Genomic DNA, 22,426 nt, shown 5'->3' on the forward strand with positions numbered 1-22,426 from the left:
ATCATTAAGAGATCACACCGTGTTATACTGGGAGGTTAATATTAGCGCATTATACATTCTGAATATATACAACATGAGAAAGATGGTCTACAACTCCTTCCTTAATCTTTTCAAAAATGTATTGATTCTCCATAAAAGACACAGACAGCAAATGTAAACGCGTTTCAGCCTAGTAGTAGTAGTGAAAAAGGCCTGCAAGGCTGAAACGCGCTTACATTTGCTGTCTGTGTCTTTTATGGAGAATCAATACATTTTCAGGATTTTCAAGAGCAAGCAAGGAGTTGCGGACCATCTTTTCTCAGAACTCCTAGTCATTCAGGGCTCATAGGCAGCTCTATATTGTATGCAAACATACATATGGGCTCAGAGGGAGCTGTATTGTGTGTGTAAATATACATGCAGGAATCCTTCTTACATGTAGCTGTCTGCTGTGTATTGCCCCGTACACACGGTCGGACATTGATCGGACATTCCGACAACAAAATCCTAGGATTTTTTCCGACGGATGTTGGCTCAAACTTGTCTTGCATATATACGGTCACACAAAGTTGTCGGAAAATCCGATCGTTCTGAACGCGGTGACGTAAAACACGTATGTCAGGACTCTAAACGGGGCAGTATCCAATAGCTTTCATCTCTTTATTTATTCTGAGCATGCGTGGCACTTTGTGCGTCGGATTTGTGTACACACGATCGGAAATGGATTTTGTTGTCGGAAAATTTTATAGCCTGCTCTCAAACTTTGTGTGTCGGAAAATCCGATGGAAAATGTGTGATGGAGCCTACACACGGTCGGAATTTCCGACAACAAGGTCCTATCACACATTTTCCGTCGGAAAATCCGACCGTGTGTACAGGGTATAAGTCTCTGAGTTTGGAGCATTTTGAAGTCAACACTGGTACATGTAATTGGCAGGTAAAGCTTTTCTCATCTAAGGGGGGCCCAACATACATCAGAATTGCCCATCCACTAATTATCACCAAATCATGTGGAAGGCTGTTATTGGTAACATACATATCTTGAGGCTTTCAATCCAATAACTAGGCCTGTTTTAGAGCTAGTTTGGCATTTGCATTTGGCAGTTTTATTGATGCCTTGATCAGTTTTTGCTCTGGCTTTAGTATCCTTTTGTTTTTTGTTTTGTTTTTTTGAACCATCAAAAAGGAGTCCTAGGTACATTATTTTGTACCATGCAATGCTTTATTGCTAACCAGGCTGCAGACAATGACAAGTTTTGTTTCATATTGTTTACGAAGCTGTGGTTATTACAGCAATTTGTAAACTGGATTTGTGTATTTAACCTTCCAACAGAAAGCACTGCTCTGTAGTTTATTGAGCAACCTTAACCTTAAGCTAATAGACTGACACCAACTTCTCTCATGCAGAGCATGCCATCCATGTAATTTATCTAGATGTACTGTACTGCATGTTTCACAATTCTTTTTTTCTCTTGTTTCCCTCCCTCTTTTATTTCCATAACTTGTATATTATGAATCCTTTGGGTAAAGTTAGCATTTTACATAAAGACGGAAACTTGCCTATACCAGTTACACATTTTTTCCATAGACATTTAAACACAAATTAAGAAAATGAATTGAAATATTATTATTATATTATTATTATTGTACAGGATTTATATAGCGCCAACAGTTTGTGCAGCACTTTACAACATGAGGGCAGACAGTACAGTTACAATACATTTCAACACAGGAGGAATCAGAGGGCCCTGCTCATTAGAGCTTACAATCTAGGAGATATAAGTTCAGTTTTCTAGAATGTTATAAACATAATGCATATATAAACATTTATTAAGACAATAGTAAGTGTAATAATGAAGTGCAAAGTTCATTAACCCCCGTAAACAGCATTTAATTGTAAAAAAGGCATTTAAAAGATGAGTTAAATAACCCTTACTTGCCCATAAAGGGCTACGATGGGTAAGTGGGACTTTATATGTGCCACCGAGAAATCACATAGAGATTGTCATTTTTTAATTACAAAAATTAAAAATTACATATAAGAGAAGAGAACTTGTTTAAAACAATGTTTTAGATAAAGGAAGGCCCGTAGACCTGGTGTATCTGGATTTTGCAAAAGCATTTGACACAGTTCCCCATAAACGTTTACTGTACAAAATAAGGTCCATTGGCACGGACCATAGGGTGAGTTCATAGATTGAAAACTACAAGGGCGAGTTCAGAGGGTGGTTATAAATGGCAAATACTCGGAATGATCAGGGGTGGATAGTGGGGTCCCACAGGGTTCTGTGCTGGGACCAATCCTATTTAATTTGTTCATAAACGACCTGGAGGATGGGGTAAACAGTTCAATCTCTGTATTTGTGGACGATACTAAGCTAAGCAGGGCAATGACTTCTCCGCAGGATGTGGAAACCTTGCAAGAAGATCTGAACTTATTAATGGGGTGGGCAACTACATGGGAAATGAGGTTTAATGTAGAAAAATGTAAAAATAATGCATTTGGGTGGCAAAAATATAAATGCAATCTATACACTAGGGGGAGAACCTCTGGGGTAATCTAGGATGGAAAAGGACCTGAGGGTCCTAGCAGATGATAGGCTCAGCAATGGCATGCAATGCCAAGCTGCTGCTAACAAAACAAACAGAATATTGGCATGCATTAAAAAAGGGATTAACTCCAGGGATAAAGCGATAATTCTGCCACTCTACAAGACTCTGGTTCGGCCGCACCTGTAGTATGTTGTCCAGTTCTGGGTACCAGTTCTCAGGAAGGATGTACTGGAAATGGAGCAAGTACAAAGAAGGGCAACAAAGCTAATAAAGGGTCTGGAGGACATTAGTTATGAAGGAAGGTTGCGAGCACTGAACTTATTCTCTCTGGAGAAGAGCCTCACCTACTATGTAACTATGTAACTATGTAACTATCTTATGTACATGGCCAATGTATGGTATAGTATCTGGCCTTAAGGATAGACATGTTTTGTGAAGAGTTCACTTCCTCAGGATCCATGGCAGTTGGATGTATAAAAAAAAATCAAATGAATCTACAAAAATAAACATAATACAAAATAAACACTGGAAAATACATATACATTATTTAATATATTACAGTGATAAAAGTTGATCTCATGTCACACAGCCAAAAGGGAAAGATGAAAAAAAAGAGGGTGACGCCTAGGGGATTTCTCTCACATGTATCCCATGTGTCAAAAGAGGGGGTGCAACCTTTGGGGGGGGGGGGCAAGCATAAAGACGCACAGCCAAAAGCTAGATCCCACTATTTGTTGGAACTTTGACCAAGTGGGAAATTTGAAAGTGGTGAGTTAAAAACAGGAGTTTGAAACAGGAGTCTTCTAAACTGTAAGAAGCATTTGAAATTTCCTGTAATTGCAACTGGCATAATAAGGTGTTAGCAAGGCTGAAGGTTTTGTGCAGTGTTCCACATGTATAGAGTAAAGGAGCAACAGCTCCAGGATGAATACAGCTGGAACAGATATGAGTGGGTTGTCCTTCTGGAAGCTCACATTGTAGATCTGGAGGAGCAAATTGCAGAACTGACAACCTGGAAAGGGGTCTTCTGCTCACTGAGCAGGTAGTTAATGGGGTTGATGTGGAGGGAGGAGGGGTAGGTCAGGAATATCAGGTAGGAAGATGGGTTAATGTAGTCGGAGGAAGTGGTTGGGGCTCCCAGAAAAGAAAGGCCAGCCCTGAGTTTTAGCACCCGAACAAAATTGCCAAGTTGGGTGAAGATGTGGGGGGTGGCAAACTCAGAGGTGGCAGCCCTAGATGTCACTACTACACCTAACAGCCAGGAAAGCAGCCCATCTAGTAGGGGTGGTAAGGGTAGTGCAGGAAGGCCTAGACAGTCGGTGGTAATAGGGGATTCTGTTATCAGAAGGAACAATAGAATAATTTGTCTACAGGATCCCCTCAACCGTATGGTTTGCTGTCTCCCTGGTGCCAGGGTTCAGCATCTGGTGGACCGGGTTGATAAATGACGGGGAGGGGCTAGTGGTGACCCAGGTGTCTTGGTCCATGTTGGAACCAATGACAGACTACATGAAAGGTGGAGGCTCAATTTAAAGTAAACAGGCTGCAAGTTGAAGGGAAGGACCTCCAAGGTGATATTCTCTGAAATATTGCCTGTGCCATGTACAGCACAGGAAAGACAGGGGGTGCTTAGAGAACTGAAAGCATGGCTAAAAACATGGTGTAAGATGGAAGGATTTGGGTTTCTAGAGCACTGGGCTGGCTTTTTTTATTGGGGTACAACCTATTTGCTAAAGATGGTTTGCACCTAAATAGAAGGGGGTCTTCTGTGCTTGGGGAGAGGTTTATGGGAAGGCTGGAAGGGTATTTAAACTAGGATTGAGAGGGGAGGGTGAATTAGATTATAATGAGGTAGACAGGCCAGACAGGGGTCAGTCCCTGATGGTGGCTGGAATGGGGGAAGATGGGGGGAGGACTATGGCATGTGATAAGAAAGTTCCCGTGTTACTAACAACCATTGGAAATGGTACTATTTGTACTACAAAAAATATGTGAAATATATGTGCAAATTAGGACAATTAATTAAAGTGTTCACCAATGCCAAGCAAAATAAGTGAGTTGGAAGCTTTGATGCATGAAAAGAATTTTGCTTTAATTGGTATTGCTGAATCTTGGCTTTATTCTTCACATTACTGGGCTGTAAATTTTCCTGGCTATGCTCTCTTTCGGAGAGACAGGGTAAAACATAAAAGTGGCGGTGTCTGTCTCTATGTGAGAAGTGATCTCAAAGTAAGTGTGAAAGAGGACCTAGTTAATGTAGAGTGTGGTGAGGCTGAAGCATTATGGGTGAAATTGCATATAGGTGTGCACACTACAAAGTTAATCATTGGAGTTTGTTATAGGCCACCCAGTGTTATTTGTACAAATAGGGCTGCAAGGGCTGGCACAGTGATTATAATGGGGGCTTTTAAGGACCCTGAAATTGACTGGCGTAATGGCACCACTGGAACAGTTAAAGGGCAAAAATGTATAATCCTATTACAAGGCAATTATATGGTACATACTGGAAAGATAAAAACACTTTTAAAAGGTTTTATTTTTAGCCTTTTAAAATTACGGCTCATTATGGCTCATGACCAAAGTTAAAACAGCTATAAATAATAAGGAAAGCGTGTTTAAAAATATAGAAATGAAAGAAAACTGTCATTTAAATGTTACTAGGACTATAACAGAATATGTAAAAAGTAGATCAAAGCCGGAAAAATTCATAATGAATGAGACATTGCAAAAGATAGTAGGAGAAATCCCAAAAAATCTTCAAATATATTAATAATAAAAAAGCCAGGTCTGAGCATGTAGGTCCTTTACAAAATAATCTAGAGTAGATGACTGGAGACAAAGAGAAGACAAATTTATTAAATACCTTCTTCAGCTCTGTGTCCATAATGGGAATGATATTGACATAGTCCCAAATGAACCACAATTGCTCAAAATGTATAGGGCCCAGAAATATTTAGACAGACTAAAGGTGAATAAAGCACCTGGACCAGATGGCTTACACCCACAGATCCTAAAAGAATTGAGCTTGATAATTCACAGAAGTGGCCAAACTAATCTGATTTCCTTTTTATGAGGAGGTAAGCAAAACCTTAGACAAATGAGTGGCTATGGATATAGTATACCTTTTTTATTTTAAAAGGGTTTGACACAGTTTCTCACACACAGCTAATGTGTAAGGTAAAGTCTAGAGGCTTGTAAATGGATTGACAACTATTCAGCGAGTAGTGGTTAATGATTCATACTCTGTATGGTCCAAAGTTATTAGTGGTGTACCCCAAGATACAGTGTTGTAACCCTTACATTTTAATATATTTATAAATGTTATAGGGCCTGGGATTAAAAGTACCATTTCAATCTTTGCAGATGACACCAAGCTATGCAGTGGAATAACATCCTTACAGGATGTCTTAAACTTACAAGCTGACCTCAGTGCACTGTTTAATTGGGCAACAGTGTGACAAATGAGGTTTAATGCTGATAAAAGTAAAGGTATGCACTTGGAGCCAAAAATATGTACACATCATACATCTCAGGGGGAGTACAACTGGGGGAATCAATGGTGGAGAAGGATCTGGGTGTTCTGGTAGATCATAAGAATAATAACATGCAATGCCAAGCTGTGGTTTCTAAAGCAAGCAGAATCCTTTCATTGTTTTAAAGAGGTATGCAGAGAAAGAGGCATTCATTTTGACCCTGGTCAAATCATTAGTAAGACCTCACTTGGAATATGCAGTTCAGTTTTGGGCACCAGTTAAAAAAAAAAGGATATTGGAGAACTGGAGAAAGTGCACAGAAGGGCCATCAAACTGATAAGAGGCATGGAGGAACACAGCTATGCGGAAAGATTAGCTGAACTAAATTTATTTTCTCTTGAGAAGAGGAGATTAGGGGGAATATGATCAACATGAATAAATACAAGTGGTCCATATGGTCAGCTCGGTGTAGAGTTATTCACTTTAAGGTCATCACAGAGGACAGGCACTCTTTACCTCTGGAGGAAAAGAGATTTAATCTCCAAATACAGAAAGGCCTCTTCAAAATAGGAGCTGTGAAAGTGTGGAATAGACTCCCTCAAAAGCTGGTTCTGACCAGCTCAGTAGTTTGTTTTAAAAAAGCCTGGATTCTTTCCTAAATGCACAAAATATAACTGGACTAGGTAAAGCTGATCTGGGGGAATATCAGACTGCCTTTTGGAGTATCAGGAAGGAATTTATTTCCCCTACTGGAACAAATTGGATCATACTTTATTTGGGTTTCTTTTTTTTTTTGCATATCCCTGGATCAACTGTGGGTATAGGATAGTGTATATGGAGGTTTTATATTTGTGTGTGTGTGTTTTTTTGTTTTTTTTTCTTCTGTTGGTTGAACTGGATGGACTTGTGTCTTTTTTCAACAAAATAAAACACGTTCCACGTAAACAACATACCCTCCTCTCTCCAATCACGTGTTTATGTCCATTGCATGTAATCAATATGGAGCATCAGTGTTAGCTGCCCAGTACCAATTACATCATATATAAAGGCCCAGACAGGCTGTGGTCTCCCGTCCCCATGGCCGATGCCTAGCACCCTCTCCCTGCCTGCCCTGCCCACAGGAGACTACGGAAATGTGAGAGAAATCCCCTGGGTGATCCCTCCCCAACTTTTTTTTATCTTCTGTCTCTCTTTTTTCTTTTTTGGCTGTTTGACATGATTTTATCTTTTTTCACTGGAATGTATTAAATAGTTTTGCATGTATTTTCTATTGTTTGTTTTGTGTTATGTTTATGTTTATTTTTTTTAGATTGATTTTATTTATTATACATATAACAGGCGTGTTGGATCCGGAGAAAGTGAACTCTTTGCAAAATGTGTTGATCCTCGGCAACAAATATTACACTATACATTGGCTATATATATATATATATATATATATATATATATATATATATATATATGTATATGTGTATATGTGTGTGTATATATATATATATATATATATATATATATATATATATATATATGTAGTTTGTTTTAACAAGTTTTCTTGTCTTATAGGTGATTTTTAATTTCTGAATAAAAAAATTGGTATTTTAGTAATTTTGTGTGATTTCTTGGTGACACATATAAAGTCTCACTTACCTACCCTAGCCCTTTTTGAGCAAGAAATGGTTCTTTAACATCTTCTTGCCCGGCCTACATGAAAATGACGGCTGGGAGGGACATTTGCTGTTCTGGGTGGACTTCGTATGAGATCCGCCCCAGAACACTCCTTGTGCATGTCTCATGGACCGTGATCTGTCACTTGCTGTGTCCACTGCACACAGTGGATGACAGGTCAGTGTACCGGCCCACTGCTGGCACCATGTGATCACTGTGATCAATCAGAAATAAAGAAAAACATGTTTTTTCCCCAAAAAATTTTAGGTCTTTTTGATTTAGCAAAAAATAAAAATCCCAGTGGTGATTAAATATCAGCAAAACAAAGCTCTATGTAAAATAAAATAATAAAAATGTCATATGGGTACAGTGTTGCATGACCATGCAAGGAAGGGGCTGAAAGTGCCTGGTATTGAAGTGGTTAACTAGAGATGGTGTCCCCTGAGAAATCAATGTGTATAGACATACATTTAAAAGATGATTTTGCATATTTCCCCATTCGATAAGATGGTCTACTGCAATTTGTATTTCATGACTGCTCGGGTTTCTTTATTGAATGTCTGGTAAGACTGGATCAAAGAAATATATATTTCATTTATTATTTCTTTTCAAATATTCTGCCTGTTAGCCAACATGTGGATAGTATCTATGACTTTTATAAACTCTTGAAGCGTTAGTAAACTCTGTACTTTGAATATCTCCTAAACTTGTGTTGGTTAGGAGATATTCAGAGTGCATGCAGCCAGTGACATCACCAGCGCATGCACTCTGAAGGTCTGGCATAATGTGCCAGACCTTCGGAGCCCATGCCAAAAAAGGCGTCTCCCGCATGCATGTGTGGGAGAGACGTCATTGCACCCCCGGCCACTCATGTAGCTGGAGGCAGCAAACCCTGAAGGTGGAAGAAGATGGAAGCCCTCTCAGCAGTGACAGCGCGGTGGTGGAGGGCTTCGTTTTAAGGTAAGTCTCTCAAAATGTGCAAGTATGCGATGCATGGGATTTCTTCTTCTCTTCAACTGCGGTTTACTATCTCTTTAAGAACTATGAATTAAGACACTTGGGGGTTGAATTACTTAAAGGGAATAGGCAGTTTATTTTGCAAGGGAGTTGTCCCTTAGCTTAGTAAATGAGTTGAAGCTCTGCTGCATTCAGTCAAATACATATGTTTGATTTTCGTTGCACACGATTGGGTATTTTTTACAACATTATTCTTTAACACATGCACTAAGCTAAGGGAAAAATCTCTTCCAAAACTAAAAATACTCTTGAAAAGTGAACATTCTCTTTCCCTTTAGTAACAGAACCCCAAGGTATCATGGCAAACAGATTCTGAAAGAATTCTCTGTGCTGCCTATAACACACACACACACCCTCCAAACTGAATCAAATAGCAGGTGTTGTCGAATTTCACAGTGGAAAGGTCTTAAATTAAATACCAGAAGTGCATTACGTACAGAGAAGGGGTTACACACAGAGTGCAGAGTTCGGGGATGTGCTATGTGCAGAGTTTGGGAGTGCACTACGTACATAGTGCAGAGTTCAGCCTTTTTCCATTGCTGCTTACATCTTCTGCATTCCCCATCCTCAATTTCACTTCTCTTCAGGTCAAACCTCTGCATGCAACCCCCCTCTACTGCTCTCATCTTCTCCCCCACCCCCCCTTAAAATCTCAACCATCTTCCACATGTCTTACTTTTGTTGTATTACGCTGAAGCACGGCTCTAGTACCTCCCTGCACACTGTAGGTCCCTCCTCTCTCACTTGCAGGGAGATCATTTAATGGTGGTGTCGGCATCCGCAATGCACCCCGGGCACCTGCATCTCCCTTGTCCCCATCGTGCACTCAGTGGGAGCCAGATCTGATCTGTGGGAGCAGTTGGGAGACAAGCTTTCACTTGTAAACACAGAAGTCAGACTTCTGTGGTTACAAGTTATAGTGCTGAACAGGGAGCAGAGGGCCTGAGCCAGAGGTGGTGTGAACTGAGTTCCACCAGGTTCCAGCTGAAAAAAACCCCTTCGTAATAGTAATAGTTTGATAGATGTTTGTAGTCTATGATAATAAATACTGTATGTTGTATTAACTCCTGTATACGTTTAGATCTTTTAATTTACTGAGAAAGTATTAAATACCACAATCGTTTTTGTTTTCTTTCTGTTCACTCTAGAGACATTCCAAGGATCCCAGAAAGCTCTCATCCACCATTAGAATCTAGTAAGTGTTCAGTTTTCTTTATCTTATTTATTTGCATGTTGCTAGACAAATAGTTAATTTTTGCTATCAAAAATTTGTAAGTTTTGAACTCCCTCATGCAGCAAAATAGTACAGGGCTACACTTCATATGTCAAATGTCACCACTTAGAAATTTAATCTTTGACCTGAATACGTAGATTTGAGAATGTAATTTAACTGTACTCTATGGCACATGATCTTCCTTGATGTTTTTATCTTGCTCTATAATGCCTGTGGAAGGAGTCAGTTGGAGCCAACACAACACTGCAGTAATGCCCGCTCAACAGCCATTGTCATTTAGCAGACATTATGCCTATATAAACTAGTAAACATTACAGGACAATGCTACATGCGTTTTAAGCCCAGACCACAATAGCATGTCTGAGCTCCCTTTCCATACTCCTGTGACCTGAAATAAAGTAGTGGTAACTTGACAGCGTAGCGCTAAGAACTTCCAGAGAATTTGACAGGGAAAATTGAGTACTGTCCGTGATACTTTTTTTATTTGCACTAACATACAATTTTTCAGGACAAGCTTTCGGGTCCCCTTCTTCAAGGTCCAAGCAGTACTGATTCACAAATTTTTAAGCAGAATGTTAAAGAATAAAAATCAAATCAGAGAATTTGAAAAATTCCTCAGATTGTAACTGCCAGTACACACCATGGACAGAATGATAAAAACAATGCAGCCCTCTTAAGTTTGGGGAATCTTCCAACTGCACAAACAAAATTAAACCAAGGGTGCAAACAACTAGTGCATTATCTGCAACACTTTATTAAAAGACATAAAAAGTACATACTCACAAAGGAAATAGTGATAACAGCATTGTGAGTAACCCAGGAACCAAAAGGACTGCCAAACAAGGGAACTCCTCTGGTTTAGGTAGATGTCATAGTACCAACTGATGCGTTTTTGGGGGACAGAAGCTTTGTGCACCACATTGGACACAACAGCAGTGATCAACACCCCTTAAAATAGGGGTGCTCAACCTTTTGAAGAGCGGGGGCCCCTTAAGTGATTTGGTAACTGGATGGGGGCCATAATGAACTCTGGGGTTTTACCTTCCCCCCAACCGCAAACTTTTAGAAAGCGCACCAAACCAGCAGAATATAATAGAATTCTATGGCTCAGTGCAGTTAACTTGCAGGTGTACTGCGCTGTACCTGCTGATCAGTGTAAAAGCAGCCTAATAACCCTTTTTTATAAGTGCTAATATGCTCATTGCAAAAGTGCAGTGTATGTGATGCTTAATACACTGATCTTTTCCTCTTCTGGCTTCTCCTGGCATCGTTCTCCAGACTGCTGGAGAACGATGTCTCAGGCGAAGTGCACTTGGTATCACTTTGCCTGGGACAGGAGCCGGCACTACTGAGGAAGCATTGGCTTATGTGGCACCTGCTCCCACCATGGCCGTCTGCTTCCTCTGCTGCTGCTGCCGGCAACATGAAATCTGATGCTCTGGGATGGCGACTCCGTAACCTGTTAATTGTGATCTGGGCTTGCCGACCCACCATCCCATAGCATGGGCATGCGTTCCCCTGGTTTGAGGTCGCAGGTCACATCAGAGAGCTTCACGGGCCACATATTGAGCACCCCTGTCCTAAAGCCCATGGGTGTGTAACTGACAGTCTAAAAAAGTCAGTGAGTTTTGTGATAGACTGGGCATCTGCAAACAGGAAGTGTACATGCTGCAATGCCCTTCAGTAAAGATTTAAAGGCACACAGTGTGGGGGGTAAGGGGAGACAACTACAGAGCAACAACATTTTCAGTCAAGCACCAGAGGCTTAAGTAGGTTTAGAAATGGATGAAACTGGAGTTCTTCTTTAACTGACTCAGTATTACAGCTATAGACAGCCAGATAACTAGAATTTTCAGAAGTTCAGCAGCAGCAGCCTGCACTTGTCTTTCAGTGCAGGTTTCCTATAGGTAACTACTATAAACTGATGTTTCTCTCATGCAAATTTTAGTCTCAGATGCGAATAGTCACTATTGACCATAGCATCCATTCAGATACAGAGATTCACTTCACTTTACAATTGTTGTTTTTCTGTAAAGCAGACAGACTTAATCTGAGGCACATTGACAAATAAGGCTAATTGTGTTCCTACAAAATTCACTTTAGTTTCATTATTCATTATTATAAACCGGTACATGGCTTTATAATGGAACACATGGCAGCATAAGTGGCTGTGACTTATGGAGTAAACATAGTACAGAAATAGCAACGGCAACAGCACAATTTATCACTATTGCATACATTTGAGCCCTTAGCACTGCTTTAAAATGGCACTAAAATAGTAGCAATGTGTCCCAGTGCTGTTTTAAAGTGGCAGTGAGGATCTGTGGATCCCAGCGCAGGCAAGCACTGGAACCACCGGCTGCCTTTGACATCCAGAATACAGTGCTATGCCCAGAAGCTGAAACAATCAGCTCCTGAGCTTTGGATGTTTTCACTTTAAATGTGGAATTCAGGTGACTAATGGAAAACAGTTTTAGACTAAATTATAATTGTTTTGCTAATGCAGATCATTTAATGTAATCCATGTTTCCATATGTGTAAGGTTCAAGTTCTTTTGAATCTCAGAAGATGGACAGGCCTTCAATATCTGTTATATCACCAACAAGCCCCGGAGCACTTAAAGATGCACCTCAGGTCTTGCCAGGGCAGCTGTCTGTAAGTATATGTCTGTATATCTGGCAATGTTTGTGTGACGTTTCATTGAAAAGGTCACTTAAAACTGAACTCCAGGCAAACAGCTAAAGACACACTGTATATGGGAAGTATTTTACACACCTAAGAATTTTTAATTGTGTGTAGCCCATCTCGTGAACCAATCACCCATCCCAGCCCTTACTGACCAAGCTTGAGTGCTTTTTTGCAGGAGGTTAGAGAATACTTTTTAATGAAGATGTACTGATTATATGGTGGTTTGTTTTCTCCTGGAGTTCAACTTCAAGTATGTTAGCAACACTGGCATAAGCTGTTAAGTAATAACATTTTGACAAATGCTTTAATTTAACCCTTCCCCAAAACTGTGTTTTACCCTAACATGCTGTACACTTTCAGCATTGCTGTAAATACAGCCAAGCTCAATGAACGTTGGGATCTTTGATACCCAATTCCACACATTTTACATTACCATTTCTACAGCTAAGCCTCACAGGCTTGTCTGTACACTCCAGTGCTCTATGGTGGAATCGTTGTCCTCTGGAGTTGTTGGGTGCCAAAATTTTAACCTGTAGGAGTATTTATCAAACATTTCTTTTATCTTTTTTTTTCTTATGGTATGTAGAGGGGCACTCCCCGTGCCCTGACTTTCCTCTTTTTTCTCCTTCAACTCTTCTGCTACTTTGGTTGAAATCTTTTTTTTTTCTGGGTACTTAATTTTGTAGTATAATACCATTGAAAAATAAAGTTCATAATATACAGTATATGACTTTAAAGAAACATAGTTTTCCTTTAGTTTTTAAAGTGTTTTTAAAACACCTTCCATGTGACGGTGCTGACCAGTTTGAATCTTTCTGGTCCATACTATCAGTGCTGGACAGAGAGTAGATAAAGCAGTAGGGATTTCAAATTCTTGTAGTGGAGAGGCTTGCAGGAGCCTTGACAGCTCAGGATCACGGGTAGCAAGTAATGTGAGGCTGGGGGGTGGATGGTGTATGGGGGGTGAGCTGGAGGGTGTTAGGTCATCTTTACAGATTTTCTGTAAAAATGAACTAACACTTCAAATATAGATATTTATAGGTTTTGGAATTACAGTGTGCAAAGTGCAGCAATCTAAAGCATGCATTCAGAAATGTATTTTCCCTAATCTGACTCCAGTAGATAATTGTACCCTTTGGGTTTCTGGGTTTCTTTTTTTTAGTAAACACCGAAGTTGTACCTATTCATAAACAGATTTTCCTTTGAAAAATTCAGTTCCAAGAGATATACAAAGTCAAGCAATCTATAATAACCATTTAGATTTTTAAGATTTTAGTTTACTGAAGTTAGTTAAGAAATGAAATCTAAATTATGACCATGGGTTATTTTTAGCATTCAAAGAATCGACTAGTCAGTTGATGAGGATTGGGCAGATCACCATATCTTATACTTTGTAGGCTAATTTTGATTGCCTAAATTATCCTCTTAATCTCTAAATTGCAATTTATCATCAGTTTGTAACTTCTGGTACCTGAAAGACAGTTAGTTTACAAAGTATCATATTTGCTCAATATTTGATATTGATATTTGCAATATCACACCTGTAGTGAGCCTCAGATCTGGAAAGAGGGTGGAAAGAAAGGAAACAGATTGAGAACTAACCGGCATTATGTATTAGTAAAACATATTATATATTAAAGTGGTATTAAACCCCAAAACAAAAATGAAATATGTAGCAGTTTAGAAATGCTTAGATGCGGTGGCTACATTTCACCAGGTGATCCAGCCAGTAACACACACCCTGTTTTAGGCTGTCTACATTTTGGATGTAGTAAAGTAGACACCTTCAGACAGCAGTAATGTAAGTCTATGGAGAAGGTAGTGTTAGACTAGCATATTTAGATGGACTTGAGCTAAAAAATTTGAAGCTTAAAGTATAACTAAAGGCAAAACTTTTTTCATTTTGGATAGAGTAAGGAACAGTTTTTGACATCTGTGTCCCATAAGGCTGGTTTTACATGGGCGGTCTCCGTAATGCGCATCTGCCTGCTCAGCAGGGGATCTGTCCACTGATCCCCGCTGAGAAGGTGGATGATAGGTCCGTGTCCACTCCACTATGCAGAGCAGACATGGACACAGCCCCGCTGTTCTCTATGGGGCTGTCAGATGCAAACGGACCACCTGTCTGTTTCGATTTGACAGTCATCCGATCCACCGAATGGATGGGGAATGGGTCCCCCACCCAGCTGTTTTTTGCAGACAGGATCGGATCAGATGCCGGCCAGTGCCACTCCATAAAGAGCAATGGCTGGTCTGATCAGGTGCACCTGAAAAACTGACAGGTGGACTCGATCGAACCGCCCATATGAAACCGGCCATAGCGAGATTTACCTTCGCTTCCTGTCCCGTAGCCAAAACAGGAAATGATTTACCAGGACAAATTGCAAAACTAAAAAAAATGTTTTGCCTTTAGTTACAATCTAACTTCAGTTAACACTTTTATAAGCAGCAACAGCAAACTGTTTTTTTTCTTTCCCTTTTGGAATGAAGCATTTACATAAATTAATAAAAGCCAACCTTTATAAAGACCCCTGTCCATTTTAAATATTTTGCCTTGACCCTCTAGTTGTTAATTTGTTTAGTCAGCTTGGTCTGTTAAAGTAAGTTGAAAAATATCATTTACTGACTGGATCACAAGGTGAAAATAAAGGAAAAGAGCTAGGAAAAAAAACTAATGCAGCCACCACATCTATGAATTCATAAGCTGCAATTTAAAAAATGTTTGTTTTTAGGTTTCATATCGCTTTAATATAAACAGTAGGCAGTCAAGCAACAGGGAAATTGTTTATTAATAATAATACAAATAACAATATTTTTTTATCCAAGCTTTACACAGCTTTCATCCAGGATTCACACATTTTTCAGTTGAATTCAATTTAAAATTGTTGCAAATATTACTTCATAGGTCTACAAATATTGGGGTAAAACATTTTTTAAATCCAAAACCTTGGATTTTATAGTATGAGAGCCGAGTATGTTTTTTATCTATTGCAAGCATGAACATGAACTGTGCTATTATACTCAAATATACTCATATTAAAATCATAGAAAAAAATCTCCTTTTTTACCCCTACATAATCTATTTTCATTTCAAAATGCTTTTCATTAGTTCTTCTAAGAAATTTGTGCATTAGAGACTGTCGCCTTCAGGGTAAAGTGCATTTCATAGTGTGTGCGTAATATGTGTCATTCACATTGCTAATAGCATTTTTCTTAATGGGTCTTAAAACATTCTCGGACTTTAGAAATGTTTTCTATAAAAGTCAGACAAGCTTGTATTCTTTAGCATAAAAAAAAATTAACAAAAGTTATCACTACATCGATATTTAGTTTCTTCTTGGGATGGAAAGGCCCTTTAGAAATTACAATCTTTTTGATATTTCCTTTTTTGTAATGTACAGTAGCTTTATTAAGCTTTTTTGTCATTTTTTTTTTTTTTTACTGTTTGAATCAGCACAAGAGAAATGTAAAAACGACTGGGGGATTGGTAAAGCAGCTGTTAATAAGTTTGTACATGAAGTCCAGAGTGTTTCTGCACACATGCACCTAGCCAAAAAGCTTGACAAAAAAAGAAGGCAAGCACCCCTAGTTACCATTTCATTTAAAGTGTACCTGTGCCCAGACTATTAACATTAATGTAGTCATATATTTTTCTAGCAAGCAGTAAAAGAGCTTTAAAACAAGCCCACAGTGACCTCTATACTCTACTGCAGACACTGTTGAAAAAATACACAATAATATAAATTACATTTTCTTTGCTCTCATCAATGTAATCTTCAGAAAAAAATGAAACTATGGCCTCATTCATCTTCTGCTGGGCTCTGCTCTCCATGTCTCACGGGGGCTTCCCCATAGCGTTAGAGGGGGGCGAGGGTCACCCGTTTACGTCACCGGGTGGCCCCGCCCTCAGATAAATGAGAACTGTCACAGAGAAGACACGTCAGTCGGCGGGAGCCTCCCATGGAGGCGGATCGGTTGCACTTTTTTTTTTTTCAGCTCGTCAGCAGCGTGATAGAAGATGAATGGACATTGCTGGACATTTTTATTTTTTTATTTTTAATAAAGGACTGTCTCTTTTACCATTTTTGTCACTTTTTTTATTAAATGGTAGGGGTACGTTGTACCCCGTTACCAATTCACACAGGGGCGGAGGCTGGGTCCTGTGGGTCCCCTTGTTAAAGGGGGCTTCCAGATTCCGATAAGCCCCCCTGCCTGCATACCCCCACAACCACCGGGCAAGGGTTGTAGGGATGAGGCCCTTGTCCCCATCAACATGGGGGACAAGGTGCTTTGGGGTCAGACCTCAAAGCACCCTCCCCATGTTGAGGGCATGTGGCCTGGTACGGTTCAGGAGGGGGGGCGTTCTCTCCCCCCCTCTCTTCCTGCAGCCTGCCAGGTTGCATGCTCGGATAAGGGTCTGGTATGGATTTTGGGGGGGACCTCTACACCATTTTTTTAAATTTGGGTTCCCCTCAATTTCCATATCAGACCTGAAGGGCCTGGTATGGATTTTAGGGGGACCCTCATGCAATGCCATTTTTTTCAATGAGTTTTATCTTTATTGCCTAGACTCGACAATTCATTACAGCCGCGAAAAGTTTTAAATGACAATTTTTCCTTTAAAAATGTCATTTTGCTGTGGTACTGTTCTAAACTAGGGAAAAATGCATCACTTTGCAGGCATACTATAGACACCCTGCAGGTACGATATTTAAAGGTATATATCATTTTTTATTGTTTCACTTTAACCGCTTCCCGACCAGCACACGCCAATATACGTCGGCAGAATGGCACTGGTGGGCAAAAGGGCATACAGGTAGGTCCCCTTAAGAAGCGGCGCTGCGGACGCGCACGCATTGCCGCATTCTCCGTGACTGTGAGTCCCGCGGACTCGATGTCCCCAGAGTGCCCATGATCGTGTCACGGAGAGGTAGAACAGGGAGATGCTTTAGTAAACAAAGCATTCCCCCTTCTGCCTAGTGACAGGACAGAGATCACTGCTCTCTGTCATCAAGAGCAGTGATCGCTGTCATGTGTGTTGTAGCCCCTCCCCCCACAGTTAGAATCACTCCCTAGGACACACTTAACCCCTTCATCGCCCCTAGTGGTTAATCCCTTCACTGCCAGTGTCATTTACACAGAACTCAATGCATTTTTATAGCACTGATCGCTGTATAAATGACAATGGTCCCAAAATAGTGTAAAAAATGTCCAATCTGTCCGCCATAATGTCACAGTCCCGATAAAAATCGCAGATCGCCGCCATTACTAATAAAAAGAATTAATTAATAATAAAAATGGCATAAAACTATCCCCTGTTTTGTAGACGCTATAACTTTTGCGCAAACCAATCAATATATGCTTATTGCGTTTTTTTTTTTTTTTTACAAAAAATATGTAGAAGAATACATATTGGCCTAAACTGAGGAAAAAAATTGTTTTTTTTAATATCTTTGAGGGATACTTATTATAGTAAAAATAATGCGTTTTTTTTCAAAATTGTTGCTCTTTTTTTGTTTATAGAGCAAAAAATAAAAACCGCAGAGGTGATCAAATACCACCAAAAGAAAGCTCTACTTGTGGGAAAAAAAAGGACGTCAATTTTGTTTGGGTACAACGTCGCATGACCGCGCAATCGTCAGTTAAATCGACACAGTGCCGAATCGCAAAAAGTGCTTTGGTCAGGAAGGGCGTAAATCCTTCCGGGACAGAAGTGGTTAAGCATTCAAAAATCACTGCTCCCGGAAAAACGGCCATTTAAAAAAAAAAATGTTTGCATTGATCCATGTCCCCTGGGGCAGGACCCAGGTCCCCAAACACTTTTTATGACAATAACTTGCATATACGCCTTTAAAATGAGCACTTTTTATTATTCATGTTCGTGTCCCATAGACTTCAACGGCGTTCTGACAAATTTTTTGCCTGTTCACATGTTCTGCTGCGAACCGGACCGGAGGGTGTTCTATTCTTGAACTACAATTTTACAAAATTTCAAGCGGTTGCACACATGCGTGGTGATGTCACGACTCTGCTCTACTCTTTTCGTCATCAGGTGCAAGGAAGGATGGAGTACTTTATGATTTATTAATTTATTGATATAGTAAAAAAGTGTTAACGCAGCTGAGTCTTTTATATTTTATGATCCAATACCAGGTCGTACTTTGATCACTTGGTTTCAGCAGCAGTTTTCAAGAGAGCATGGGTGTTTTTTAAGATTTTTTTTCTTGCACATGTAATTCTGAATTATTAACCGCTTCAGCCCCGGAAGATTTTACCCCCTTCCTGACCAGAGCGTTTTTTTGCGATTCGGCACTGGGTCACTTTAACTGACAATTGCGCGGTCTTGCGACGTGGCTCCCAAACAAAATTGACGTTCTTTTTTTCCCACAAATAGAGCTTTCTTTTGGTGGTATATGATCTCCTCTGCGATTTTTATTTTTTGCACTATAAACAAAATAAGAGCGACAATTTTGAAAAAAACGCATTATTTTTTACATTTTGCTATAATAATCATCCCCCAAAAATATATAAAAAAACATTTTTTTCCTCAGTTTAGGCCGATCGTATTATTCTACATATTTTCGGTAAAAAAAAATTGCAATAGGCGTTTATTGATTGGTTTGCGTAAAAGTTATAGCGTTTACTAAATAGGGGATAGTTTTATGGCATTTTTATTAATAATTTTTTTTTTTACTAGTAATGGCGGCAATCAGCAATTTTTATTGTGACTGCGACGTTATGGTGGACATGTCGGACATTTTTGACACATTTTTGGGACCATTGTCATTTATACAGCGATCAGTGCGATTAAAAATGCACTGATTACTGTGTAAATGACACTGGCATTGAAGGAGTTAACCACTAGGGGGCGGGGAGGGGTTAAGTATGTCCTAGGGGAGTGATTACTAACTGTAGGGGGATGGGCTAGCAGTGTCATTACTCTGATTGAAGCTCCTGATAACAGGGAGCTGTGATCAGTGACACTTGTCACTAGGAAGAGTGGGGAGATGCTGTTTACATCAGCATCTACCCGTTCGTCCTCTCCGTGAGGTGATCGCGGGTATCCCCGCGGCGATCGAGTCCATGGGACCTGCGACCCGACTCACGGAGCTCCCGGCCGGCGAGCATGCAATGGCACGGCGGGGAATTCAAATGGACGTACCTGTAAGTCCATTTGCCCAGCCGTGCCATTCTGCCGATGTACATCGGCGTGTGCCGGTCGGGAACCGGTTAAGGTGTACTAAAGCGCTGATATGTAAGATAAATGTTAAAAATGAGCTGGTGTTAAAATATGTGAATAATATTACAAAATGTACAAATATCAAGGAGTGAGATAAAGGTGCATGTTATATCCAAAAATCCCCAACCTCTATATTGTGGGTGAAAAATAAGAAATAACCAAATAATTTAAGCTGCACTCATGTAAAAAGTGCTCTGATACCACTACAATAAACATCTATTAAAAGGTATAAGTACGCTATAATTAACTTCCTATTTAAAATATATTAATAAACTCTATCATATAAATATGGCCGTGAAATAAACAAAATAATTGTGAACCACAGTCAAATAAAGACTTAAATTAATTAGAATCCATAGCTGCCTTCATATGGTAAAAAACATCCAGGTAAATATCAGAGGAAAAACCAGCAAGTTGATTGATGAATCTAAATCCTCATAAATAACGACAAATGTTCTATATATGTTCAAAGAGAAACATCCATCATAAATGCTATTGCCGATTTCTTCAAACAATTAATTAGGGCTGTGGGTCTCTGCCCTGTATTTCTGAAGCTTATAGACGATGGCTTAGAATCCTCCCATTTGGTTTTTATATTTATGTAGTACAAAGAAAAAAAAGAGAAATATCATTGCGCAATGAAGCTACTTCTAAAATGCCTTCTAAATCCACAGAGTATTCACTCACATTTAGCTGGAAAATAACAGCGCTTATGAAACAATCAGAGACAGTTTCGTTCTCCTTCCTCTCACCGCTGACAATGTGTCTCGCACATAGGCAGGTCAGATGGCGTCACTGGCTCCCTTCCGACGCGTTGCGTCACATGTCAGGTGACTTTATCAAGGGTAGCCATGTAACCGCAAAGACTCCATCTTTATACTCTTACAAGCGTGCCGGTTGCCATAGTGACTGACAGTGAGATGAGTAATAGTATTTGGCCCCCATTCCTATGCTATTAAGTTGTCTATAATATTCACCGTTATGCCAATAATGGCATAGGAATGGGGGCCAAATACTCACCAAGTGTTGCCAATATATTTATGGCTAAATGGGAGGAGCAGATGATTTACTCTGATATACCAGAAGAATTAATCTTATACAGGAGATTTATAGACTGCATCCTGATATGGAAGGGTGACGAAGACAGTCTAATAAGTTTTTTGAAAAATTAAACAACAATCAAAAAAATATTAAATTGACCTATGAGAGTAATAGTCGAGTGAATTTTCTGGATCTAATAATACAATTGGATAAAGGTATAATCAGTACTCAAACCTATTTTAAACCGGTGGAGAGAAGCAGCTATATTACAATAGATAGCTGCCACCATGAACCATGGTTAATAAATATCCCAAAGGGCCAAATGGTACGCCTCAGAAGAAATTGTTCTGATGACAGCATCTTTCTGGAACAGGCCAAAGCAATAGGAACAAAGTTTATAGGGAAAGGTTATAATGAAGACTTCATTGAAGAGAAGATACATGAAGTGTACCGAATCCCAAGAGATACTTTAATCCAGGACAAAAACAAGACAGCAAGTAATCCTCCTGAGATTCCCCTTATAATGAATTATAATGCTCAATATAAGGAGATTGAGAAGATCGTCACCAGACATTGGTCACTTCAAAAGGCAGACAAACAATTACAATCGATTCTGCCCGAAAGACCCCGTTTTATCTACAGGAGGGCCCCCACCCTCAGAGATCTGGTAGCAAAAAATATTAAGGATCCCCCCATTAAATCCAACCAATTGTCCTTTTTTCAGGGAAAGGGATTTTTTCCCTGTAAAAGGTGCTATGCGTGCACAAATACAAATCTTAGTGGCCAAAAATGCACCAGTTTTGTATCCACCAGTACTAATAAAGAACACCTCATTACAGATTTTATCTCGTGTAGGACTGAAGGGGTGGTATACATCCTTCAGTGTTCATGCCCACTACAGTATATAGGGAGAACAAAACGCCCCTTATGGAAACGTTTAAGAGAAAATGTACAGAATATAAAAAGCGGGTTCCCCAAACATAATGTATCATGTCACTTTGCTTCTCATCATAATAAGGATCCAACATCACTTAAATTTTGGGTGATTGACAAATATAAGCCTCATTGGAGAGGAAGTAACAAAATAAGAGAACTTAGCAAAAGTGAATCCAGATGGTAATTTGAAATTGACACTTTTGCGCCCAGAGGCTTAAACATTGAATTCAATTTGAATTGTTTTATTTCTGATTTTTGAGTATTTTTAAGCTCAAAAAAATCTTTTTACAATAATTTTAAAATGAGGTATAATATATAGTAATTTTAAATACTATTTCACAAATTTTATCAAATTGTTTTCTATCATTATGGTAATACTGATAAGTGTCTATACAAAGAAGAAACACCTAGTAAAAAAGAGTTTGGCACAAGGTTTTTTTAAAAAAAAATGTATGCAGAGATCTAGTACTCATTATTAGGAGATCATGATGGATATACTACTTGATGGAAAGTAATACATGTATCTGACCACTGTCTGCATGTGAATCAATGAACTACAAGTCCTGTCTGTCCCCACGACTGATTGTAGTTCTCAATGAA

The 22,426-nt window shown here is 39.4% G+C and overlaps 1 protein-coding gene across 25 annotated transcripts in view; it reads left to right on the forward strand.

Annotated features, from left to right (window-relative positions):
- RIMS1 (regulating synaptic membrane exocytosis 1) overlaps positions 1–22,426 on the forward strand; it is a 641,584-nt gene that overhangs the window by 251,977 nt on the left and 367,181 nt on the right. For all 25 annotated transcript variants that reach the window (XM_073626786.1, XM_073626789.1, XM_073626788.1 and 22 more), the window contains 2 exons: positions 9,836–9,882; positions 12,464–12,576. In XM_073626786.1, coding sequence (XP_073482887.1) covers positions 9,836–9,882; positions 12,464–12,576 — 160 coding nt within the window. The remainder of the gene's footprint in view (positions 1–9,835; positions 9,883–12,463; positions 12,577–22,426) is intronic.

Source organism: Aquarana catesbeiana, linkage group LG04 (genome assembly GCF_042186555.1).
Source record: "Aquarana catesbeiana isolate 2022-GZ linkage group LG04, ASM4218655v1, whole genome shotgun sequence".
NCBI lineage: Eukaryota > Metazoa > Chordata > Amphibia > Anura > Ranidae > Aquarana > Aquarana catesbeiana.